Source organism: Pholis gunnellus, assembly GCF_910591455.1.
Source record: "Pholis gunnellus genome assembly, chromosome: 15".
Lineage (NCBI taxonomy): Eukaryota > Metazoa > Chordata > Actinopteri > Perciformes > Pholidae > Pholis > Pholis gunnellus.
The window spans coordinates 4,463,749-4,490,865 of record NC_136542.1 but is presented as its reverse complement, the minus strand read 5'-3'; the positions used below and the strand labels follow the sequence as shown (position 1 = coordinate 4,490,865).

General features: G+C 42.5%; 1 protein-coding gene across 1 annotated transcript in view; it reads left to right on the top strand.

The window, feature by feature from the left end:
- Positions 1 to 27,117, top strand: part of slc8a3 (solute carrier family 8 member 3) — a 95,624-nt gene that overhangs the window by 54,400 nt on the left and 14,107 nt on the right. The window contains exon 3 of the mRNA XM_079174368.1: positions 8,801 to 8,907. Within this exon, the coding sequence (XP_079030494.1) occupies positions 8,801 to 8,907 (107 nt within the window). The remainder of the gene's footprint in view (positions 1 to 8,800; positions 8,908 to 27,117) is intronic.

Genomic DNA, 27,117 nt, shown 5'->3' with positions numbered 1-27,117 from the left:
TAAAGTGAATCCAGAGTGGAGCTCAATGAAGGGCTAATGATTATTTTCATTATCAGTTGTGAGAAAATAGTCAGAAATGGCAACTCCAGAATGACTTTTATGTCTTATGTAAAGCTCATTGAGTTGTCTTATAAAAATAAACTCAGGAATTAGATCTTTATATTGGACGGATCTGCATCTCCTGATTTACGCCCAGTGCCAAAGTCCAGTGCTGATGCAGGGAGTAGTGTGCCTCATATGTTGCAAGGCAGAAATTAAGTGTAGCACATCCGACTCTCATGCAGAGTTCGCCTCCTCTCAAAGACCTGCTATCAACATCTGTGTTTTTATTAACCGTGACTGCGATCCTTCCTTAACCTTGACATTGGACAACTAAATGTGTTTTAATTCTAATCTTACCATAACCATATTATATTTGGGACAATGTGTCAGTGTACACTCGTAACATGCACAGTGTCTTTTCAAAAGAAACTTCCAATGAGGCTTTACTTAGTTAGTTTAGGTTTACGTGCACAACAAACATACTTGTTTAGGCAACAACAGTACTTAGTTAGGGTTAGGAAAAGATTTTGGTTTGGGTTAAAATAAGTCCATTAAGTTAATGTTACTTGGTTTCAAGTCTGTGTTTGATTGACGCATCCATCCGACGTGGACTTTCTCGCTCTTAATGTCAGCTGCTCTATTATTGATGCGTTTTTTTCATTATTGATTTACATATTTCAAAGTGATTGGTAATTCATTTTAAACTAATTGATAGTTTCATCATTATGTCAATGGATATGGCAGTAAGGAAATGAATGTGTCTGTCTATGTCGGTGATTATAATGTCCAGTAGAAAATCACGTAATAGCTCCATATGTATTTAGTGAAAGTTTGGATGGTTTGTTTATGTAACTCTCTAAATGCACAGACTTACAAAGAGTGAGATAATCCTAAAATATGAACATTAAAACACTAGATTTTAACGGTAATCGCTAAAATGTTTGATGGACTCAATCTTGCTTGCAAAGCACTCTCGAATCACACGCCTGCTGTTTTATTAATTTCAACTTCGCTTTTTGCCATCATCAAGTGAATGTTTGCTATTTAGTAAAATTAATGTTAATGTTACTAATGAATCATCATTAACAGCAACTCAAAATCTGTCTTCCATTTGTATTATTCCTAAATCACCATGACTCCCATCTGTCGCCTGCTCCGATTGGACAGCAGATATAAAACAAGAGTGATTGTGAATTTATTCATTTCTTCAAAGTCTGGGCGCAGAAACGGCCCACAAATCAATCGATCTCTCTCTCTCTCTCTCTCTCTCTCTCTCTCTCTCCTTCTCTCTCTAAAAAAACAAAACCCTGCTTCCAAAAATTGCTTCCAATGTGATCGCAGTCTTCATGATCTGCTCAAGGACACTTCAGCAGGGAGGATGTTTGCCAAAACGAGGGCTTGAATTTGGGTCCTCTGGATGAAGGACGGTCTCTTTCGGCACAAGGCCACCCGCCGCTTCAGCGAGATTGAACATAACAAGGTGTACTTCCATCAGGGCTTGTATATTGGTATCTCTTATTTGATCTTTCTGGGTGGAGTGTCCAAACTGGGACTCACTTTGGCAGACATGTACAATTCAAACTAAATCTGGCACCGCTGCACTTACTCTCATGCTTTTGCTCTTAAACGACTTGCAATCACAGCTATTGCATCTGGCTCAAGCTTGGCCAGAAAATGTGCAAGTGGCCAAGTGGAGAGTTTTTGTGTGATTGCGTGACTCATTTTGGTTTGGTTTATGTAATATTGATGCCTGACTTCAGCGGGCCGGTCGCCATTTGGAAGGGGATTTTACTTCCTTGTTTATAAAAGTTTTAGCTCTTTGTCAGCTGGTCAAGTATGCTTTGATTTGTTTGCCTCGCTGGGTGAAAAGAAATATAGGAGGGGAGGATGAGGGGAGGACGGGACATGTACGGGGCCTTGTGGGTGTGGAATATTAAATCTGATGTGAGTTTGTCTTCAGATTGGCAAGAAATCATTGACAAATGTGTTTACTGGCTTTTTTTCTGTGATTGCTGGGGAAAAGCAATAATCAGGACTATAATGAGCGAGGCCCATAATCCCTGCGCTTGGTGACAGAAACCAGGCCTGCTTAATTAAGGCGCTGATTTCCCATGAGGCACTGGGGCCTTTTTTCCCCTTGTCCTCTTCCCGTCTTTATTGGCTTGACTTTATTCAGGATTTTGAGTGGGATGCGTTGCGATGATCTGTCTAGGCTGAAATGGTGGTTTTAAACCTTGTTTTTTGATGATTTTCACTCGTGTTTCACGTCACGTTTTCTCGTCTATGATTAATTTGCTTGCCTCTGCACAGGTCGGTTTACTCCTTGCAAGATGCACATGAGGTTTTCCACTAAAACTTTTGAGGAACAGAACTCCTCGTAATCCTGCCGCCATCCAGGCCTCCGTACTGCGGTGAAGTGAAAATAATGTGTGCTGTTTAAAAACCATGCTCCAGTCCCTCCACGTGTGCTTCAGCAGTGGTTAAATGCAGTCTTGCGTGAGGGTGCAAAGCAACTGAAAAGCACTCCGTAGATTAAGGAGAGAGAAGGAGGCAGGGAAACTTTCAAAAGAATTTGGAAAGGTTGTGTTTAGTTGAAACCAGAAAGCCCTGAGCCGGGGTCAGAGGCAGCAGGTGTTTTATGCAGAGGACCAGGGAGAGAGAAAAAAGTTGTATTTAATTAAAGCACTTTTAGCTGCTGCTCCTTAGCCTGGAGTACATAAGTCTTCCTAAATTTTCTTGAAAAGAAAGACTTTGCAGAGTGAAAGCTGAGCGGTTCGAGGGTCAGTCTGCACTGACGGAGAAGGGGGAGATTGGATATCACACACATCGCATATCACTTTCTGTTGATGTGGTACTCCACCACAGTGGTTTCACACTTCTAGCGGTTACACAGTATTATTTAGTGTTTGTGGAATGAGAGCCAGAGCGGAGAGCAGAGAACAGTAAATCTGCTGTCGAAGAAGAGGCATTGGAGAGTGGAGAGGAGGCGGGCAGCGAGAGCAAATTTCAGCCGCAGTGTGGTTTTTGGCCGCAGAACTGAGGGAGAAAGAAACTCTCTGCATCTGCCTCTCCATCTCTCTCTGGCTCCCTGCACCGCCTCCACTTTCATGTCTCACTCCCTTCACAGTTTTCACCTCTTCTTTCCCCTCCTCCATCTGCTTTGGACTCGGGGAAGGCAAGAGGCCACTGCCTGCAGGCGGCCCAGTGCAGCGGAGGTGTGAACCCTCTAATCGCCTGTCATTACCCAGTGGCACTTCCCACACTAATACTCAACTTAAGGGTGCTATATCTAGCATGTTAGCATCAATAAATCATTATCACATTAAGTTTGACACATTAGTGTAATTCAATTTAACAAATGAGACCACTGGTGAGAAGATTGACGTACTCGATTGTTTTTTTTACTTTCCTGCAGGCCGGGTTCTGTGGGTTTTTTCTAGTATTGGATTTTTCCACATCAGGAAGGGAGATTGCTTTTTGCCACAAAATAATGTAGTTTCATCAATATGTCCGCTTATTGTGTTGCATTTCATATTCTATCTTTTCAAATTAATTTTACCCTTCAAAGCAAGTACATTTACCAGAGAGGAAGAGGCGAGAAGGAATGACTCGAGAAGTAATAATTAAAGGTTCTCAAAAAATGCAACACACAGCATCCATAAAGGAGCAGTTTGGGAAATACGCTATATTGACTTTCTTGCAGAGAGTCGAATGAGACGATGGATACCACTCTGGTGTCTCAGTGTTAAGTACGGAGCTGATGCAAAGAGATGATTCGGTTAGCATAGCTTAGCATAAAGACTGGAAGCAGGGGGAAAGAGTTAGCCTGGCTATATGTCCATTCTCCCCATGCACTGTAATGCAATTTGTAATGTAATTTGTGATGTCTTGTTTAAATTTACAACATTAACCATGTGTATAAACCTGACAATGCAAAATTACCTCGAAACATGATTGAGAATACAGTTTAGTTGTATGTGATCGTGATTTAGCAGACGGGGTTGCTCATCCACAGTTCCCTCTTTACTCCAGAGCGGTCATGTTTGTCCCGGCTCCTGAAAGTGTTACACCTGTGAACCAATGTCACAGCAGCTCAGGGACAAAGGTACCATCAACACATCAGAACACTGTAAATAACAACAGTGGAGACGTGTAAGCAGGCAAACATATACCTGTGAGTCAGTGTGTGTGTGTGTGTGTGTGTGTGTGAGTGTACACGAGAACGCCATCTGCAACACACTGTCACACCCTCTGTGTCTTTTCTGCCAACACACCACAGTGTGACCATTTAAATGACGCCACCATCCACTGCACCGGCAGCAGGACAATCCCTGTAAACACTGCACTGTGCTTTGTGTTTGTGTGCACAGCAGGTGTTTGATTGTATCACTTTCACTCTATACACACACACACACACACACACACACACACACACACACACACACACACACACACGCACACACACACACTCCTGTTTCGTTCAGAGTGGCTTTTTGCAGCTTCCACGGCGGCTGATGCCAGATGTTTGCGATAGATGGATGAATTATTGATGATTGTCATAAACAAATGTAAATGCTGCTTAACGTTCCCCTCACGTGTGTGGCAGTAATTGGCGTGTGTTTGTAAGCGGTTGTGTGTATGAACAGTATTTCTTTAGCGGTTGCGTGTGCGTTTGGGTCGTCATTTTTGTCCGCTGTGAATCTGGAAAAAAGGATCAACTTTGTAGAATATGGATGTATTTAAAAAAAATACAGAACATACCACTCGAGTGAGGATGTGGTGGATTTTCTGTTGGTCACATTTGACCACAGAAACAATCAAAATCATGAAGAATATCTTTTCTCCCTTGCCCATTTAATTAAATATTTTTTTAAATATAGTTTATTAATAATTTGTATCGTTGTTGTAGAATAAGCATATTAGATTTACTTAGTAATTATTAAAAAATTAGACCATTATGGAGATAGTTTGCCTTTTTTAAGGCAATATATAATAAATAGCACCAAATGAAGTTGGTGCTATTAGGAGAGTCTCTTGCAAGAGCTCTATTCATCAATTTGTAAGAGGTTTTGATCTCTCCCCCCTTGTCAATATGCCACTGTACAGTAGCTTCCTTGCGTTTATGAATGAAATGCTAGTGCAGGCTGTGTTTTAAGGCATGTGGGAATATTTACTACAGCGTCACAATGGCTCAAAGCAACAACTTGAAAGTGTCATCTCAAACAAACAACCTAGGTGAAGCCTACGCCAGCTTGTCTAGATCTCAGTATTTCATTCTTAACACACATGAAATCAGACGTACTGAAAATCAAACTTTGCGGTGTCAAGTAGAAACAATCTACAACTGCAGTCTGTCGCAATCTATTAAAATTACAGAAACACTATAATTTCCACAGCAGCTCTGCTAACTTGCCGTACATCATGAGGTCTGATAAATACAGGTGCTGTAGCTCAGCCTGGGCGAAGTGGAACACCGGAGTGTAAAATGTAGGTGACAAGGTAATTTATGTTGTCAAGCTCCAGAGAAATATCACACAGCGGTGCGATATGTTGGTGAGCTGTGCAGCTGCTCAAATGTTTCCATGATGCAAACATGCCTGTTGATTATTACATGATTGGTGTTTATTGATTTCCATAGGACCCTTGTCAAATTAGGGTTATACATCCAAACTACAGAATCAGATCTAATTGAGCTTTAAATGGTGTCAGATCTTTCGACGGTGTTGATTGTTGTCTAAGATATTGTGACAAACCCACAGATAATTATCACCCGACTGCAGTTCTCCTCAGCGCTACGTAGCGTTTTAGCATCTTTCGGCTCATTGTTTTGGTTTTCGGTTCATTGCTTTACTAAGTTCACTGGTTCGCTCCTTCAGTCTCATCAGCATCGTTTACAGATGCAGGAGGCATTCGCTTTCTGCCAAAAGCTTTGATAAACTCACCGTTTGCTCCCTGCCTAGCAACAAACTGCTGACAGACTAAGTTAGCAGCCAACTGGTAAAAATAGTGGAGAATTTAGCAGCTAAAGAACCGGATGTTTGCCTCAGGAGTTAGTGGAGACCGTGAACAGTACTAAAAAGACTGTGACTACTGCACAAACTCTACTTCAAGTGATTGTTAATGTTGTATCTGCTGGATGTGTAAAGATATTACTGCTTGCTAACTTGTTAGCCATATTAGAAGCCATATTAAGTATACTATGTAGCATTGTAGGTCACTGTTTGTAAACACACAGCATTTAGAGTTGGCTCGAGCCAGAGAGAGAGAGAACATAGATTTTCTAGATTGTTTATGAAGAAAGGGTGTGACGTTAGCGGGAAACAAGCTGTAAAACACGCCCACAGCTCCGCACAACCCTGCGGGAAGGTGCCGAATTTTGAAGGAATTCAGCGGAAGCGCAGGTTTAATCCTGTCGCTGTGGCCAACCCTTTGGTCGTCAGATACCACCGCTTTATATCATAGACGCTAAAGGGTGCCTCGGTATCAGATGCGTGACAGTCGCGACTTGGGATGAGAACGGGCTACACACCCTGTGCTCTTCACACCTATGTGGGGCCCAAATGCTCTTTGCTGACGACCAAAAACATCCCAACCACAGCAAAATAATAAGAAGAGAGAGAATACAGGCAGAGGGCAGGGTCTCTGCAAATACAGACACAACCACACACTTCTAGTGGGTCAAATTATTGTGATTGTCTCAGTCAAGACATTGTTTCTCAAGAAAATGCTGCAAACAATACTTTAAGTAGCATACAATAAGGTGATTATATGTCAATGTTGTTTTTATGGTTTGCTGTGCTGCCCTATATTGGCCCGGAAAATTCCATTATTGCAGGTTTAAAGAGGGTGTGCAAGAAAATGGTAGACCGTCAGTTTTAATCAAATTAGCACACAGCAAAAAAAAAACTGCACACTGCAGAAAAAGGGAAAGGGGCAGCTACAGCTTCCCCTCAGGTTAATCGGCCATGTTGGTAAGCACGTGGCTGCTTGGTGGTGCAGTAATTTACAAGGCGACGTGTGTTGTCTCTGTGCCTGCTTGCATGTCAAGCCTGAGAGCTGTTCCCAACCCCAGCCAGGCGGCGTGTCTTTGCCAGATCCCACTTGTCCATTAGACTCCAGTGCTTCCTCCTCTCTCATTTCTGGTGAAAAAAAAACAAGGCGCCTTTCCAGCACTGCAGACATCTCGCCCAGCAATCTGAGGAAAGCCCTGCCGGTGGGATATGAAGAGAGAGAAAGAGACACAGATTGTTCTGCTGTCTGTAGTGTGCTAACAGGATCTTATAGTCGCATGATTCACATCCACAACTACATGTACACCGGCCCAGAGAAAGGGATTTAACTATGCATTACTGCAGCTAACGAAATGCATTTTAATTCCTCTAGAGATGCTCGGATTAATGGTTTTATACACATGGTGTGTGCAGTGTGAGTGTAAACAGTTTGTGATGTGTGTGTGTGTGTGTGTGTGTGTGTCAGGGCTTTGACTGGCACAAGCCACGCTATATGTCACGGTGTTGGAACTACATCAGCGGGATGTCAAGAGAACGAGCTGCTTTTTGACTCGATACGTGATACACGAGCAGCTATCCATTATGAATGCTGCAGCGCCACTTATTTTATTAGCTGAAGCCCTGCTTTCCAAATACTCTCCCTAAATAACATGCGTAGAAATCGCGTTTTTTGCTCGGATGAGGAGGAAAGGAGTCCTCCCATGAGATGTCAGACACATAACAAAGTATGTCATCCCTATTTCAGGGCTAGCTGCGCCGCTGTCGACTATTGTTGACTTGTCTGCTGCTTGCAGGGAATGCTTTCTGAGGCCTAAGAGAGCGGGTGCAGCGAGTGTCATGACATGTCTTGAGCATTGTCGGTTTGTTGTCGTTTGCACGAGTCCAATTGAATTCAACACGGCTATTCCTCGAGGAGTTCCCGCTGTGATATGGCGAGGCGCGGAGACATCTGGGTACCTACTGACCACTTAACTGCCTGCACTCGGTCAATAACTCTTTAAAAAGATCAATTAGGGCGATCAGTGGCGAGAGCGCCGCCGGGGCTGAGGTGCCATATTGAGCTGTTTCTGTGAGATGATGTCACACGCAGCTCTTTCCCAGAGAAAGAGCCTCACCCCTCCAGACATTTGACTTCATTAAAGGGGTGTTCTCCTCAAACCGGAGCAATAAACTCAGCAATAAGCTGCTTCTCTCTTATCTGCCTCGTCTGTGCCTCGAGAGGCGGGGAGTCCTCGCAGTGTCCAGCCAGCCGTCTCATTGAAAGTGTTCTGACTGAAACATCGAGCCATAAAAATCGATTTAGATAGCGACAGTTTCTTTCATTTATCGTTCGCTCACCTATTTGCCCTTGTGAAATGTCCGTTTACACATTTTACAACCTGATTGATTACATGCTGCTGTTTTCAGTCCATTGTGTTCTTTTATCCTCACTGCCATCGAGTGCTTTTTCGCCCTCCGTTCCACTTGTATCGGACGGCGTGATAAATGCGGTTGTCATGATGCCCGTGGCAGCCAGTGAGCTCAGGCGGTGACGGACAGGCCCGGTCCACGGCAAGCTGACCTTTCACCTCCTAACCTTTCTTCCATGCTGATTATTAATCCTACTTACAGTGCACTTCCTGTGTCCCTCCATCACAAATTAACCTTTCTCTTCTTGTCTCTCCCTCTTCCCCCTTCCTGTCCTTCTCTGTCCCTCTCCTTTCAACACCCCTTCCTGTTTCCCCCCCCTCCTGTTATTCCTCCTGCAGCAAACTCATTCACGTGAAAATTATTGACGATGAGGAGTATGAGAAAAACAAGAACTTCTTCCTGGAGCTGGCCGAGCCTCGCATGGTAGACATGAGTCTGCAGAAAGGTGCGGTACTGAACCTGTTTCTTCTTCTCTTGTCACTTTCTCTGTCTCTCGCTCTCACACGTTGTCAGTGTCTTTTCTCTCGCTGTTAGTAGCCTCCCTCCCTCCCCAGGCCTCTTTGTCTCTTCTTTGTCCACTTCTTTTACCTGAACTTTCACTCTGCTGTATCCCCCCCCACCGCCTCCCTCTACTTCCACACACACCGCCGTGCGCCCAAGGACTCTCTGTCTCACCGCCACGCTTTCGCATTACACCTAAAAACGTAAACCGCAAACGCTCCATCACCATCATAATGACAGTCTCCCCAGACGACGTCTCCATCTGCATAAAAAGAGAACAGGGAGTCTAGGAGCCGCTATCATTTACCATCTCCACGGAGCAAGTACAGCCATTATTATGTAAAGACACGTTTTACCTAAATGCAGAGTCTAGTAGCTATTTTTAAGTATGCGCCTGCTTGGGTGAAAAATACAAGCAAATTGCTGTTGGTGAAATGAGATTATTGATTTACTTTTCGCTATAAGACCGTGTAGCTCACAGGACTGTTTGTTTGAAAGTCTAACTTTCTAAACAAGCTCCTTTTCCTGATGGTATCTTGTGCAGCTCATATTGAGGTCATGTTCATGTATTGTTAAGATTGTATTCCACTGCACGCCGAGCTTGTCTTTAGGCGTCTTTTTTTGCAGCAAGGTGGATATAGAAGTAAAAAAGTAGGACGCGGAGGTATTCAAATCAGAGTAAGTTTTCATCATAAGTTTTGTTTGTTTTCTTGTTGTTGTTAATGTCTGCTGAAAGAAGCCAACAGGCTTTTTGCGCACCGTTATCTAATGCGGTGTTATCTAACCATGCTCAAGGCCAGGGGACGGGAGAGGCTCACAAGCTGGTGCGGAGGGTGCAGAATGTTATTGGGTCTGGCAACGCTGTCTGAGTCGCGCCGGCTCCCTGTGTTCTCAGAGTAAGAGTCATGATGAAGAGGAGTTACTATGCAGGTGTTTATGAGTGACAGCTGCATCACTCCAAACACCCCTCTGCTGCTCTACGATGCTTCTCGGTCTTCTTTTTTTTTTTTTAATTCTCTTTCTGCTTCGGTGCAGATTTTACCCACACGCACTGATAAACACACACGAAAGCTCTTTTTAGCTGTTTGTAATATCAGTAAACTCGGATGTTAAACTTAGTTGTATATTTCTCTGAACAGGAGCTAAACTAAATGTCTATAACGTAAAATTTAATGTCAACAAATGCATATATACTCAGACAAATGCATAATTGCATTTAAAATGTCTTATTGTATTGGTTGGCATCTCTTCATTAACTATTTATTTCAAACAACAAAATGTAACCTTAAAGCAAAGGCTAGCTGTTTCTCTTGTTTTCAGTGTTTGTGCTAAATGTATATCTAAACTGTATTTAAGAAGTGGACGTACTCACCGTGTCGTCAGCCGTTGGCCTTTTGTCATCTTGGCCGCCGCCATCTTGTTCATTTGCAACCAGAAGTGACACATAGGGTGGAGCTAAGTACAACCGGACGCTTTAGGCGACCAAAAAGCTTTCATGAACTGAAAACACGCGGTGAGAGGTTTAAAGTTGTAAGACGACAGCCAGGACAACTCCCAGACCGGACAACATCGTTATAGCGACCTGTCAATCAGAAGGTAGCCCCGCCCTAAAGCATACCCTGCTTTATCTATTTTACTCTTAATGGGAATATAATTTACGAAATTAACATCATTCTGTTTTTAAGAGGACTTGAAACTAGCGATTGAGACCATAAACTCATGTTTACAATGTTTACTGAGGTAATGAATCAAATGAGACGTGTGGGGATTATCCCATAGACTTCTATACAATCAGACTTCTTTATGCAATCAGAGGAGTCGCCCCCTGCTGGTCAATAGAAATAATGCAAGTGTAAGGCTCTTCCAAATTGGCTTCACCTCTCAGACCCAGTGGTTGCTGCCTTGACAAACTAAGCTACATAAGCTGTCTGCTATCTGGAGCCTCATATTTAACATTCAGATATGAGAACGTAAGTGTGTTCTGAATTCTTCCAGGAGGAGATTTTCCTGCCCTTGTGAGACCCTATACCCAGTGGTTACTGGTTGATTAGGCCTGCAGTCTCTCCCTAGTAACCCCGAAAATCCTCCAGAAATATTTTTCAGTCCACATTTAACAAGTGAAACAGTCACTCACGAAAAGAAAAAGAACCATACAGTGCAAACACACATGCTATTCTTCATTCCTGGCTGCCGTCGCAGGTTTCTGCAGCAGGATTGTTGAGTTCAGTGCACCGAACACGAGCCAGGATTGTTACAGACAGAATAGGTGTAGAGAGGAAGCGGAGGAAGAGAGAGGTATCTGCTCCGACGGAGGGAGAGATGAAGATAGGTAACGACGGCTGGAGCTAAGGATGACACATGCCAATGGCCAGGTTTAGTCTGAAGAGATCAAAAACAAAGCTTCTTTGTTGAGGTCATACCCTGACGGGGAAAAGAAAGTGAAGCCTTGTGTGTGTGTGTGTGTGTGTGTGTTATTTCTGGCTCCAGGAGCTCAGAGCATCCTGGGACTCCTGCATATGTAGACAATGACATACATACGAAACACTGGGTGTCAAAATACATCCAGTTGAGGTTGTTTTTTTCTGTCATCATGGAGCGTGACACAGTGAAACACTTTTGCACCCGTTTCCTTGTCGTCGTATTTGTGCATATTTATTGCACAATCCGATCAGAATGTTTCTCATTCTGATACTAGAAAAGATGACAACATAACTGTGCCGCTAATGAAAGTGCAGACGGTGTTGACAATGAGTAATACGTAGACTTTCTTTTTTTAATGCGGGAGGTAATGAATGTTTGATCAAGGGTAATAAATGTGTGATCCATATATGATGAGGAGGTAATGAAAAAGCTTTTCTGCATTATTTCCCAAGCAGGATCATCTTTTATGAATGTGCTCGTGCTGATGAAATTGCTTTGATTCGAAATTATAGAAAAGGCGAGCCGGTGTTTAGCAGAGGGGTTAAATATATTCTCCTGTTGCCACAGTAGGTGCTGCTGGATCGCAGTGATGTGAACGATATGATAATTTCTCACTTTTCATATATAATGTGGCGATTATATTGTTGTTCATAACCGCTGATGTGGGGCTGATTGGGTTTGTTTTTCTGCTTATTAAAGCCGGAGTGGAGGAGCAGAATTTATGAATATTCTATGAGAGTCTTTGTTTTATTTGGCTTTTCTTTTCATATTCAACAGCCTTGCTCCATTTTCCGTCGCAGCCTTTCCATCAACAGCACTATGCAACAAAAGACTTGTTTTTTTTTTACATATTATGTCTCTATTATAGATGACCGAAATAGAAGCACCAAAATAATTCTCAGATCTCACTTTAACTCTCTGATGTTTTTTTGTATGTGTTACGAGCAGTTGCATCACTTATTGTAACTTTTTACAGATTTGTTGGGATGCTGATAGCAGAAGCCGGCAGATGTGAGCGGGTCCTAAGGCGGCAGGTCTGACTTTGGACAGTGTGTGAGTAATGAAAGCAATCAAGCCAACAGTCACCCCGGCCTGTCAGTCTGGAGTTGTTTACTGCCGGCTCCAGCTATGCCCTTCTCTAACATACTGAAGTGGTCAATACCATTAGCACCTCTGGTGAGGTGGCCACTCAACTACTGCTGCTGCTGCTGCTGCTGCTGCTGCTGCTGCAACACAACACTGCAGAGTGAGACTGAGAGGCACTTCCACGTCTGCACATGGCAGTACAGGACTTTATTCTGGAGACATGTTGATGTCCCTGCCATGATGAGTTTGAAGAGTTTTATTCAAGCGGTGAGACATTTCTTTGATTCTATTGGTTCATTTGGGCAGGTGCCAACATTTCCACTCTCACTTGACATCAGTCAGCTAAACGAAGACCCGGTCTCCACCAAAATGAACACGTTGTACACTTTTTTCTTTTTAAACAACGAAAAGACGGACACAAATAATCGATTGACTCCTTTCTCATTGGCAGTAGACGAGTATGCCTTTCGATTTTTTTGCTGGTGGGTCACGTTCGCCAGAATTAGTTAGCAGAAAAAAACCAACAAAATGTTGCAGTGGTTACTTCTTTTTGTTATATCTGTTACTCATTCAGTTTGTCTTTCAAACTAGAGTTGGTGGTTGTTGGAACAGTATAGAGGCTATTTTGATGAGTTATATTTTGTTTCTGTTGAGTTTGAGTAAAGTGTGTTTTACTCTCTGTCTGTGAGGAGCACATACAGTATAACGGCGGTTTCTTTTCATATCTAACTCGGTGAATAAAAGGGTTTATTTAAACTAAACCAGAGTTGGTCATTCTTATAAAAGCGGAAAGACTTTCAAAGACAGTTTTGATGAGATTCATTTTGTTTCTGTTGAGTTTGAATGTGTTTCTATATCAAATTACTGTTGTCCGACTGGAGCCTGGTGGCTTTGATAATATTAATTATATGTCTTGTACGGTAAAATATTTTAATAGTTGTCCAAATCGGTTTTATTCATTATATGTTCAGTTCGACGTGCGTCACATAGCATCATGCCGGAAAAGGGGTGAAAGTGAGCGTGTCCTCCCGGGTGTCATGTTTCCGTCACTGCAGATCGAGGTGATAACAACCTGTGACTACTGCAGAGTCATTTGACCCTTCGCTAAGCCCCGCCCCAAGCTGTCAGAGCTACCGAGGAGCCCACACTATCACTAACTGCACTCCCTAAAGAAATATTACCTAATATACACTACAATATGTGTTTGCTCCTAAAAAGATTCACAAAACCCAAAAGGATTCACTTGATAATAGTGTAATAGTATAATAGTATGTCAGGACAAACCACAAATCCTCACATTTCTGCTCGGTGCTAAATGACCCGTTACTTATTTTTGTAGTTTGTTCTGAGTAAGGGATATTAAGCAGAATAAGATGCAGTAAATAAATGATGAGTCTTCTTCCTGAGGCTGAATATTCTCATGGCAAGGTCTGAAGTACACACACTTGTGCTGAAAACGTGTCAAGAATGGACAGAATGCGAAAAAAAAGAGGAGAGGGAGGACCGAGCGAGCCTCTCTAAAGTGTCTAAAGAAATCAGTAGATCAGCGGAAGTGTTGGTTAGGCTCTGAAGTGTAGGACCTTCAAATGACACTGCAAAAAGTGTGCTACAAAGCAGTCGTTGGCAGCATCATCATTCTTGTACGTCGGTGCGTTAACATTGTGTCGCGAGGCCTCGTGCACCTCAGTGTGTTTCTATCCGCGTGTGCAGGAAACCGAACGAGGAGCAACATGAAAGTGTGAATTCTGGAAGTGTTTTATTAACACGTGCGCGTGTCCACATGTGTCAGTGTGTTAGTGCATGCGTGCATGGCTGTAGGATTAATGCCCCCCCTCCCCCTTCCCCCCCGCGGTAATCCATCCCCCACCCTGCCACTTTCCATTCAAATCATGCCTAGCGTGGGGAAATGTGCCACCCGTCAGCCTCCTCGCTCAGACTGAGCTTTCGTGGCATCTAAGGGCACTTCACATGCTGTTGTTTGAGCTTGGCTGGGTCCTTCTCACAGTCCTCATCTCACACACACACACACACACACACACACACACACACATCCATTACCTCCAAATGAGCTGTGAGTCATATTGTGGAGGGATGGTGAGCCAAAGCAACTCTGAACTCCAGTAGATGAAGTTTGTATGGATCACTTCAGACTTTATTGAAAACAAACTCTAAAGGCCTTTACACAGCGGGGGTTTGTTTTTCTTTTTCTTTGTGTGTTTAATTCGCACATCAATATATCTTTTCAAATTGTAGTTTCTGGCATGTATACTTTCACACGGAACGCAAATTCAAGACTGTTCTGAAGGAGGTTGATTTTTCTGAGATTTTGTGGCAGGAATAGAGGCATCAACCAATCGCATTGCGCAGAAGGGGTTGAGTTGCGTCGAGAGCGCTGCAGGATTGAGTCCTAAATCCTGAAATGAGTCAGTATTTTTGCAGTTCTGTTTCCCTCATCTCAAAGAAGATGGGTTTTCATGAATGGGTTTTTTGTTAGAAGCCTGAAATAAGGTCTGTGGTTAACAAGCTTAAAAGATTTTAATGAGTAAATACCGCTCGCAAAAAAAAAAAAGAAAGGCGGTTGCTAACAAGTGGCTCAATGAGATTTCTAAACTTGATCACGCCGACTAGTTCACGTTTACGGACTCACTGTGTTTATACTCACGCTCATGTGACCGTGGTGTACTTCATATATGGCCTATAATGTTAGCTTTTAACTTCTGGTGATTGCCTTCATGCTTCAAAAAACATAAAAGTGGAGTTCATTTGTGAAGATTATCTTGCTGAACAAAATGTAAACTTATCATAAATGTTTATTTGCCACAAAGCTTATTTTCTGCAATGACCCAAAACCCAGATAACTCCTTCTGTTCTTACCTTTCACAATAAAAGCCCTGACATATGATATTCACAAGCGACTATTTCATAATTTCGTATTGTTTATTCGTCACGTTCCCAGTGTGTAAAGGCCTTTGATCTAACATCCTCCGATAGAAAAGGAATAAGTATTGGACCAGGTTTGTAACACTTAATGATTGTAGACCAAAATGACTTTCAATCATTTAGAGACACAACTGCAGACCTCAAATTTGAAAACACAACAACCTAAAAACTTCTTCTTAGACACCTTTCCGTACTCTCAGATCCTCTTGTGCAATCCTGACTCCCATCATGGGGAACCTTCAGCTGCTCTGCTAAACGTCTTCACCTTCACATCCCTTCTTAAAATCTGTCTCCAATGGCTACGACTACACTGAGTCTTGCATTGTATTAATATATTATTGTATATTACTGTTTTGTTTGATTTTATGATGTCTTGAAACATTGCTGCTTCTTTTTAATTAACTGTGCCTGTAAGGTTTCCTTGAGTGCCTTGAGAGGCGCCTATAAATAAAACACATTATTATTATTAGCAGTAGCTGCTGCTATTGTTGGTACAAAGCAGAAGTCGTAGTTGTAGAGCAGAGGTAGCGGTGTTAGTAGCTATTCAGCCCCATGATAATTATCCAAATGGAAAAAGTTATTTCTCACAGCTCATAAACATATGCAACCTGTGACTATGGGGGTTTTCAATAACGGTTGACAACCTGTTGCTACTGTTGAGATTAAATTATGTCTGCACTGCGTCTAGGTGTGATTTTATGAAGCTTCTCTTCTTGTTTATGTTATGTTGCATGAGTACGTGTGTCTTTGTGTCGAGCAGGAGCTTCGCATGTAACACCATTATTAAATATTGATTACATTTTAAAGAAGCAGCGTCCCTCTGAGGTTTAGTTTACAATCACATGAAACCTGAAGTAACCAGTGGAGGATTCACGTGAGCCTCCACACGAACCTCTTTTAACTCTTTAGCTCATGAATGAAGTCGGTCTTCTCCGTCGTGATGGAACCGGGCGAACACGGTACCACGGCTAAACTTAGAGTTCATTACATCGCCTTTCACCGAGGTCACGGGCTGCATATATCTCTCTGACTTTCGTGAACCTGCCTTTTGTGTTGCGTTAAAAGTCAAGCGTATCATCCCTTTGTTAGCAGTCAACCCGGATTTGACCTCAAATGAATCTCTTCCTTTCAGTGTTGTCTCCGTGTTTAAGGGAAAGTGTGATTTGCTTCCTCAGAACAGTGAAATGGAGAGCTAGAGGCGGCGTTGGGATTAGCACCATGAGAAATGAAAGGCAGCGTCCACCACCCGTTCATAGTACGACTCCTGTGGTCGAAAATAAAGCTTTAGTGGTTCATCTTAAAACCTTAAACTGTGCGATAAAGTGTTTAAAATGAATGAGTTGGTTTTGTCGATAAATTTGCTGTCTGGAACTTTCTCTTTATTTTTAAACCACACTATATCAAAATTACAAAAACACATCAAATGGGTGTGTGGAGCGGGTCGTCCTCTCGTCACAAGTTTGGCGGCTCGATTTCCGGCTCCTCCTGTCCGCATGTCGGAGTGTCCTTCAGACGCTGAACCTAAATGCTTCGGATGGGTTAAATGCAGAGGTTAAGACACAACGCGCGCAACTCTATATTTGACTTTGAAGACTGTATCCTAAATGTAAATCCCATATGGTTGTAGTATGGCTGATTGTTTTGGCCAGATAAAATCATCAATATGATGATTAGAGCTGCAAAGATCAGTCAGTAAATAGGTTACCTGATTAACAAACAACTAATCAGAAACTATTTTGATAATTAATTATAATTTTTTTAAGCAAAAACAAATATTCTTGGTTTATGGCTTTTCCAATGTGTCCACGTTGTGATGGGCATTTTTTACTATTTTTAGACATTTTATAGACCTAACAATGAATTGATTGATTTTGAAAATAGCCACTCTAACCGGTCTGAAAATGAAGAAGATGCCTCAGTATACACACCTTATCATACTGCCTACACCAAAAGGTTTGCTCGTTAATTTAAATATGTCGCCCGGCAACAAAATTCTGTGACCATCAATAAATTTAAGATTTTTGGTCAGACTTATCCCCGATGTAATCTTTTACCTCATTAAAATTCTTTCATCCAGATTATAATCTACAGGCTTTGTGGGGTCGAACACACTCCCTCGCCTCTGGGGATCTCACGTCTGTTCAAAAGGCTCAAGTGCTCAATCCCGAGCCTGGAGGAACTCTAAATGACTGGTATTGAATCAATTAGCTGCCTAATTGGGCTGAGATAAAGAGCCCATTTTCTTATCGCCAGCCCACCAGTCATTACAGATGGCACTGGGGATCTCCCAGTGGATGTGCCAGTGGGTCACAGTGAAGCCGCCGATGGTTTTGGCAATCTCACTGTAATCCAAGTAGGAGGTAGTGTGTACTGTATGTGAAGTAGAAGTATACACCGGAAAACATCATATAGGGATTTAGTGGAATCAATCGTTTGTCATTAACTTCAATTTTTACTAATTTCAAGAAAATGTAATTTAAAAATTCTAGTTTTTGTTATCAGATCACTTCAGAAGTTATGAACATACATTTACTTAAAGTAATGAGTTGAATGAATGCTGTGATTTTAATCAACTGATCGAATTAAGTTTCTAAAGGAACATGACCAGCCATCAGCAGACTTCCCAGCATGCATTGTTTGAGTGTAAAAACTCTGAAGCCACAATTCTTTATTCTTATTTGAAGAAAAAAACCCAGACATGATTGAAACTTGCTGATTAATACACAACAGATATAGGTTAAGAAGAGTCATGGTTGTTTCTTTTAATAATAATAAAAACAACCATGATGACGGTTAGTATTTAGCTCGTTTTGTATTTGCTGATAACAGATAATACAACTTTTAATTACATTCTTAACTTTAGTTCACATCTTTTGAGCTAATGTAGGAAATTCACTTCACATTACGTCACTATTCAATACATCAAATGCGCCGATAAAAATAAAGTTAAAAAGAATAAAGTCCGGTGTCTGTGGCTGTCGCACCGGCTCATTTATGTTGGTTATGATTAAGATTTTCTGGCTTGATTAAGTGTCTTTTGAATGCTACTTTCATTGTTAAAGAGTTGGCAAAACTGGGCTGACCCCAGCTTTAAGGCTTTCAGCTTCAAACATTTACAGTGCAGAAATGTTGAGGCAGCAAAGGACAACACAACAGACAGTGAATCAGTTTGTTCAGCATCATTTTGACCTCAGTCAGTTTGTCTGGAGGACAGGACGGGCGGTCTGGAGGACAATGTCTACTTCAGCTTTTGCAGAAACGCTTTTTTGTGTTTATATGTTCTGACTCTGATTAAAAGCCGAGACCTTATACCGTGGCAGCCGTTGCGCTGTATAAGGGTGGGTGGGGTGGATTACTCTGCCGTTTGCTTGATTGTACAGTGGAACCTCCCACAGCAATACCGGCATGTAAGGACACATCTGTTATCCTGAGTCCCCTGGGAAAGGTATGCAGAGTGAGTATTTTTACCATTTGAACAGACAGGCAGAGAAGGAGCTGTTGCAATCTTCTCAAGGACAGATAGGAAGTGATAATCTGAAAGTCTGTGGATTAAATGTCATTTGCAGATCGAATGGCACATTCTACGTGGGTCTGAATAAATTGTAATTCAGTGTGGCTTGTTTAATGAGGGCTTATACCTTCATATGCATCGTTATACAATGGAACCTCCCACAAAGCAGTTCATCATTACCTAAACTAATGACACACAGGAGCCAGTAATCTGCTAATACCTGCCGTTTTAACTATCTCCGTGTGCTTGTACCATCGGGTTCCCAGAGGCTCGCCGAGCTTTGCCCTCGTTTGGGCAACTGAAGCGGCAGGAGCGGTGAAAGCTCGGTGAGTGAGCGATGGGGAACAGCTGTCGCTCCCTGCAGGAGCCGCAACCCCGCCACCTGTTGGCAGACGATTCAGGGACGTGACCCTGAAGACCTCGCTCTCGTTTTGTGAACATAGCTCAGTTTAGGAAGAGCAGCAGAAGAAGAGGATGGTGGATGTGACGGTGACAGTGGGTTGACTTTGAAAACTTCAGAAGATATCTAGAACGTTAAGCAACATTTTACGCTGCAGCCAAAAGTGTCCATATTCAATTTTCCCCCTCACATGACCCAAATATAATGTTTTTCTACATGCCGTCATGTTTTCAGTTTAATGTGGACCAAGTAGATATGAAACCGATCCTAGAGGTGAGCTAGAGCCAGCTTGTTTTTGAACTCTTAAAGCAATAGTTCGACATTTTGGGACAAACAAAAAAAAGCAAGTCTCTGAGCTTCACAAGCATATCTACATCGGAACTATCAATTACCACAGCGCCATTAGCCAAAATACGACTTTTGAAGACATTTAATGACATTTCAAATTCTGAAATTTTAATGTAAGCATCCACAGTAAGCCTGTTAGAAGAGACGGGAGGAGCAGGCTCATAGACTATCGCATGCTCGCAAAGACTTGTGTCAAGCACAAATTGATGAAAAGCCAATTGTGCTTACAGTTTACTGTGTGTGTGCCGCCGTGTTGCTGTGACGTCGGGTTTGTTTATGGCGGTGACTCCAATGCGCTTTTCGTGTTGGAGGATGTTGTTTTTCATAGTTTCAGAGTACAATGGACTGCAGCACATTTCTGTCACGTCCTGGAGTCTGCTGGTTGCTTGTTTTCCAGTCTTTATGCTAAGCTAACTGGTTGCTTTAAGCCATTTATTGCCACATTCGTTAGCAGGGAGAACAACGGATAAAACAATATACCATAGCAAAAGCAAGATAACACACATCATTTTAGGTGGACATTAAATTTAGTCAAAACAGAAGAACATACCATGAAATTAAGTTTAAAACGAGCTGCAGGCGAGGAAGATGTCTCTCATCTTTGTTGCTTTGTCTGTGTGTTTGTCTTTTGATCGTTAACTTGGTCAGATTTGACTTCAGATATGAATGAACATGAACAGTGCGTTCATTTAATGATTGTGAACCACAATTTGGAGTTACATATAAACACATCTGTGTGCGTGAATGATGCCTGGAGTTGGTTGCTTTTTTTGAATGTGAAATATCTGCACACACAGCATCGATAGAAAACACAACTCACTTTGGTGCAGCGCGTAAATAGTGCTTCAAATTGAGTCGATTAGCATTGATGGCAGTACAATTCAGTGCTTTGAGATCAAGCTGTGAATATCTTTGATGCACTATATTTTCTCTTGTCCTAATTGCTGGGGAACTGTGTTGCACACCTGCCTCATGAACTTGCATCAGTCCTGGTGTGGGGGTTGGCAGTTTGCTCCCCAGTCAAAAATCTGTTCAATCCCTTTTCTGTTGTCAGCAAAGTGGACAGGTTCGTTCTCGGCTTATTTTAAAAGTGCACAGGGCCCTCTTTGAATACAGATGACACAATTAATACTGAAATCTGAGAGGGATTACCTTAATATGTCAGGAGACTTCTGAAATTAGAGTGTGTGTGACACTGACGCTATTCCCTATGCAAGAAATGGATTTAAGCAAAGATTATTATGTAATCGTAAAATGTGCCCCGAGGACTCTGAGCCACAGGTGACCTGCGAGATTCAGTCAGTGAGTCTGAGATGTGGTTACAGGTTTGTTTGTGTATGTGAGTCTGTGTTTGAGAATTGCAAAATCTAATAGGGGACATGTGTAAATGTCTGCAGACAAACACATCTGACTTTCACTGTATGCTTTTCTTTGACCTGTTATCTTTCTCGGTCCAGTCAAAGCCTGCGTATTGCACTGGGTTTGGAATTGGTGGTAAGGGATATAGGCAGATGGGTGTTCACCTTCCCGCCTGCTCCGCCAGCCATGGCACAAATGTCACGACTCAGAGGGCCTTCGGTTGCCTCAGTACCACGGAGAAATCATACTGGCACGGATGAATAGATTTAATTCAAATGGGAGCCCGGCGCTGTTCATGCATTCGCAGACCCCGACTTCATTAAAGCTCCACTTCTTTCTGAGGTCACGAGGAGGAATGTCAGAGGCAGGGTGTGACATGATAATGAAGGTTATGAAGTGTTAATGCACTTTCTACATTACTGGACTTCCTTTGATTGAAAAAAATAGTCATTTAAAAGTTGGGAAGTTGAGTTATTAAAGTTGTAATAGTAGAAAAAGACACTGGCATGTCTTTACAGTGCAGGCAAACAAACTCCATCCACTTTAATAAAGATGTACGTCAATAATTGGCCCTTTTCCATCAGCTGTGCTATCTGATGGCAGGAGAGAGTTGGATAGATTGCTGTTTCCTGTAGCTTTTTCACAATAAAAGTAACTTTTGTTGTGTTTTGCCACAGCAGCAGTAAGATGTTCCGTTGTTAGCATTAGCAAGAAATTATCACAGCTCTGTTGCGGTGTCAAGAAAAGTGCACTTTAAGACCGATGTCTGACATCAATAAGATAAAGTTTTGCTGGATTACATGCATGCTTACTTTCCTGTGAAGGCTATTTGAAACCAACACAAGAATGGCAATAAATAATGCATTTACATTAAATGGCTATTGCAGAAAGAATATCCTTAAAACTAGTTTTGAAAAACTGGTTTTGATTTCATAAATATATTATGAATTTTATGTTTAACCTTCAAAAAAGTTTTTTTTAAATAACTTCATAACCTCAACTATATTATGTGTGTTGCTTGGGCAACAATAGTTTTGCAGTATCATTCCATACAGAGAAGATATAGAGGATGCTTTTCGCCCTTTGCTAGCGCTGAGCTTCCTGTCAGAGCAGCATTGATTGTATCAACATGCAATTAAATGGTAATTCAGTGATGCAGTGTTATTGTGGGAAGCAGTGCATGAGCGGCCCCTTTCATTATCCCTGATTGTGATTATAACGTCGACGTGCGTCTTTATCTTTATGTGCATTGTTTGCCCAACTTTCCACGAATCTAGCCGGCGGTGTGTACTTACAGCACCGCCTCCTAAGTGTGGAGGTCAGAGCTGACTTTCTCTGCTGTGATTGCTGTGGCGTTGTACAGTAGTTAGTGTGGGATGTGAGACGACGTGTTGGTGATTTACTGTGTCTGTACTCTTTCTTCAAGGACAGAGCCTTAAGGCAGGGCTACTTCAGCCGCCTCTGCTGTTTGCATTCTTATCCACATCCTGATAGGAGGGTTACAGGGGCAGCTGTGCACACAGGGAATGGCATTAGAAAGGTTGGCGTACTGTCATCAAATTAGATTCATCCCTCTGCTCCAAATCGCCGTGATGCTGCTTTTAAACAAATACGTTTCATTCCTTTCCGCCTCTTTCTGTCCCAGATTGGGGTCACAGTTGAGGGAAGGGACCCGTTGCTCAGCAAGTGACACAAGCGTTTACGCCTTCAGCGCATCTCCCCGCCACCGGCGGCCTCGTCGTGGCTGCAGAGTCACAGATTGTTGTCTGGTAACGGTTACCATGGATGCCACGCTCTTGTCAGGGGCTTAAGTGTAATGGATTTAAATTGAACTGTTGAATTTGGAGCCGTGAGAGGCCGAGAGGGAAAGTGGGGGAGGCGGACTGCTGAGGGAGGAGGGAGCGACAGAAATAGTCTGAGCATTAAAAAAAAAAAAAAAAGAGGTGGAGAGAGAGAGACAGACACAGTCAACCAAAGAGACAATGAGCCACAGATAGAGAAGAGGAGGGAGATGGGGGGAGGGGGAGGGAGTCGCTCTTAAAGCCCTCGCCATCTGTGACGAGGAGCTGGAAGAGCAGTAATTGTTCCTGAGAGGTGTGTGGGGGCTGCTCTCAGCGCGGAGATATGGATGAGCCGCGCTGCTACCTGCCGTGCCGGTGGCACACCACAGTGTCAGGAAGCGTCTTAACGCACGGGTGAGGGCCAGCCTTCTATGTGGTGCTCTCATTAATGTCGATGTCGGTAATGACCTTCTCAAATTCCCCCCCGAGAATAACTTTGTTCCACAATGACACACCTCACGCTCTAAGGAGGTGCAAGTCAGGTGCTTTGCATTTTTCTCACAGCGGTGAAAGTCCGTCTCTTTGCTGCCGAACAGCTCCCTGTGATGATCTGATTTATTTGGACCAGAATAGATTGTTGCTGGGTGGCTCAGCAGTCGCCTCCGATGTGTGAATGTGAGTGTTTGTGGTCGTCCATGTTGCTGTGAACAGCCATGGATGGATAACTGGATGGGAGGCCAGAGCCTCAGTTTGACGTGACTGTTAGCATTTCACAGAGCTCAGTTAAAATTAGTGATGTCCTGATCACATTTGTCAAACAAAACTGGATTCCGTGCAAGCCTCATTTCCCACAAATCCTTTGTTCGTAAAGAGAATTTTAATCCTGGATAGGAGTGGCGGACTCCGCCACTAACAATGAAACTAATGCATAGAGAGGTAATTACTGAATTTAAATACATTAAACCTAAATCCTAAAAAGATGTGATTTGATATCTTGAAAACCTTGAAGGTTCCAGACAGCTGTGGAGCTGTTTTTCTATAAGTGGGTCGCCATTTTCTTTATCCATAAGCCCAAATACTGCAGAACTAACATTCCCATCAGCCTTAGCTGTACTTTGTGTTTAGTGCTAACACGCTAAATTACAATGGTAAACATGTTAAACATTAGACCTGCTTCCATCAACACGTTAGCATTGTCAGGGTGAGCATGTTAGCATGCTGATGTTAGCATTTAGCTCTGTTTGGGTGCCTTGCTCCTTTGTAGGAGGAGCGAAGGGCATTCGTCTGTGCCAGGAGCTTGTTGTCTCGTAATCCGTCCATATGACAGCACTAAGTGGGTAAAAGGATGAATGAATGAGTTTATTGCCCTCTATATTCTTTTTTTTTTTTAGAGAACAGTCACATGAAGGTCATTGTTCAATATTTCCAGAATAAACCGCAGATGGTTAAGTCTTGAAAGTGGTTATTATTGTGTCAACAAAAGACTTGCATTACTTAATCATTTGTTTTAATTTTGTGTTAATTCTGGAGGATGTCCCATTTAGGAACAAGATTCTTTAAATACACATGATAAAATATTCATACGCAGGCTGTCTCATACCCAGAGGGCCAGACATGAAAGTATTAACAAAAAAAGTTACTTCCACTGCTGCTCTCTGTGGAAAATGGATAATATTGTTGAAGTTATTAATGTTGCGTATGATAAGTGGATATTGAGGGCTTCAGAAGGATCCTTGGGGCTTCGCCTCTGTGAGAAGCCAGTGAGACGGCTCGGAGTCGGCCGTGGCTCCGTCGGTGCGCCCTCGGCTGAGCAGGGCAGTTAATCAGGGCTCAGGGTTACATCAGTGATGTCAGCACGGTGGGCAACGACAGAGAGACGCTTCCCTCCTTTGTGAACTCAGCACAAGTACAGCACAGCGTCTCCAGAGAGCAAACCTGGGTGTTTACTTGCGTGTCTGTGTGTCTTATGACACACAGACACAAGATATATGAGAAAAATAAAACTGTAAGACAAATGTAAGAAAAAGCTGCTACAATAAGGACATTCTTACTAGTGAAGCTTTGAAGAACTTTGGGGGGGGGGCAGTTACATTTCTTTCTGTTAAACAGTTAGACATTGGATTAAAGTTAGTGGAAGTCCTCACAAGTATAGTGATGCTAATAGTCAGTGGAGGATGTAGCATACAGATCCTTCAATTAAAGGGACAATTTTCCACCTTTTATGTTGATGTCCAATCAGTGTTGATGGTAAATGTAGTCAATTAAAGCAATAAATTCCTCAGTGCGTGCTATAGTGACAGAGAAAGCTGAGTGCTTGGGAGCTGGGCCGACAGTACCTACATGTACCAGGATGCATTGCTGCACACAAGCCTCTGACTCCCAGATTCCCCGCCAGCCACATCCTCCCGCTAATCCAGCCTCGCCCTCTCTCCCAATACAAATGTATCCTCGTCCATAACATCCTCTGCCCTCATAATGTTGGGATGCCATTTTCGCAGCTGTGATAGTTTGCAACACAAGCAAAAAGAACACAGAAGTTCTGTTTTTTTTAGCGGCATCTAGAGCATGCACGCCCCCAGAGGCAGAGACCAGAAATGCAAGCTGAAAGAGCACCTGTAGTTCTTCCTTGCATCCAACTACGTTGCTGTCATGTCAAATGGCAGTGCTGGATTTGGATATCCACATAAAAGGTGGCGAATTTCCCCTTGAAGTAAAAGAACCTCTACAAAAAAACATGCCGGTGCTGCATTTATGTACAAATCAAAAAGAATGTTTCACTCTCGTCCCTGCATTCATATTTCACTCAGTTTGAAATCATTAACATTGAATGAAAAGTTGGATGTGACGCTGTCAAACTGTGGTAATTATGTAATGAAAGTCAGTATGTAGTAAATTTTAGGGGAAATCAAGAAAATGAAGATGTTAATCTAGAATATTGCCTCATATTTTATTAACTGCTCATGTGTTTTGAATGAAAAATCTCAATATGCAAACTAACTGCAGCAGTATTTAAGATTAGTTCCTAGTTTTTTTCCACCACTGCTTAACATGTTGGTGAGTAAGCAGTGAACTTGTGAACTGTGTAAATACGTGTCTTTATTTTTGTTTTTTGTGTGTTCACTGAGTGTGTGTTTGTGTGTGAGGCTTGGTCTGATGACATTATCAGGGTTGGTAATCTGCTCTGTAATTGCCTGCTGCTGACACGGCAGTGAGGCTGATATGGCTGCAGAATAAACAGACTGTTAACAAGTAGACGGAGCTCGTCTCCACTTGATCCGCACGGCACAGCGTGACATCTGGACTGGACGAACAAGAGAGAGGAGGAGAGAGATGCATAAAAACAGCAATATGGAGGCAGAGAGAAGAGGGGAGTGACGCTTGTGAAAGACGGAGAGAGACGTGGGAAAAGGAGACTAGGGCGTGAAGCTTCCCTCATTTGCTTTTTTACTCCATGTCAAAATATAATCATTCCACCAACTGCTGCTGTAAATGTATTTTTTTAATCACTCTGCTTTCTACAAGCCTTTGTCAAATCACACAAATTAAACCAATTGCATTGAAACGGGAGCGAATTCGCAATAACTGCAACCGCCTTCGCTCATGCATGCACACGTTTATGCATTCCCACAGACACAACCTCACAAACACTTGACGTCCTTGCCAAATTTCAGCCTCCTAGGGCGAAAAACTGTGGCCGCCCAAGGGTGGGGACGTTTTTGTGGACGGACCCAACCGACAGAGTGAGACCGCAGCTAAAACAACAAACACATTGAATGCCTTTCTATTTGTTAATTGTGTGTCTGCGTGTGCTGCGAAGGAAGTCTCTTTCCAGAAGATGCACACAAATACACACTACAAAGTATAGATGTTCCAATGCAATTTGTTTTTGTGTAAAACATGAACAAACACACACAGTACAGAGAAGGAATGCCATTAGCCGGTCTGACAGATTTTCCAGTGTAAAATATTGCCAAAATGATGACATTTTGCTAGCTGATGGCTAATGTTACACTCTCTGCTAACACCAGAGATGAGAAATGTGCAACTCTCGTCTCTTTTGAGAGATGGGTTGCACATGCCCAGTACCTATCGGGCAGAATGTAAGGATCTTTGTTGTTGTTGTTGTTGTTGTTGTTGTTGTTGTTGTGTAGCATGAATGAGCTGATAAATGAGTCAACCACCCAGTCAACCGAAGATGATGAATTTACTGAAATGTTCGCACATGTCAGTAATTGATTTGGGAATAATTAGTTCTTCTTCTACTTCTGAAATTTGATAGACCAAACAACTGCAGATGAATTAAAACAA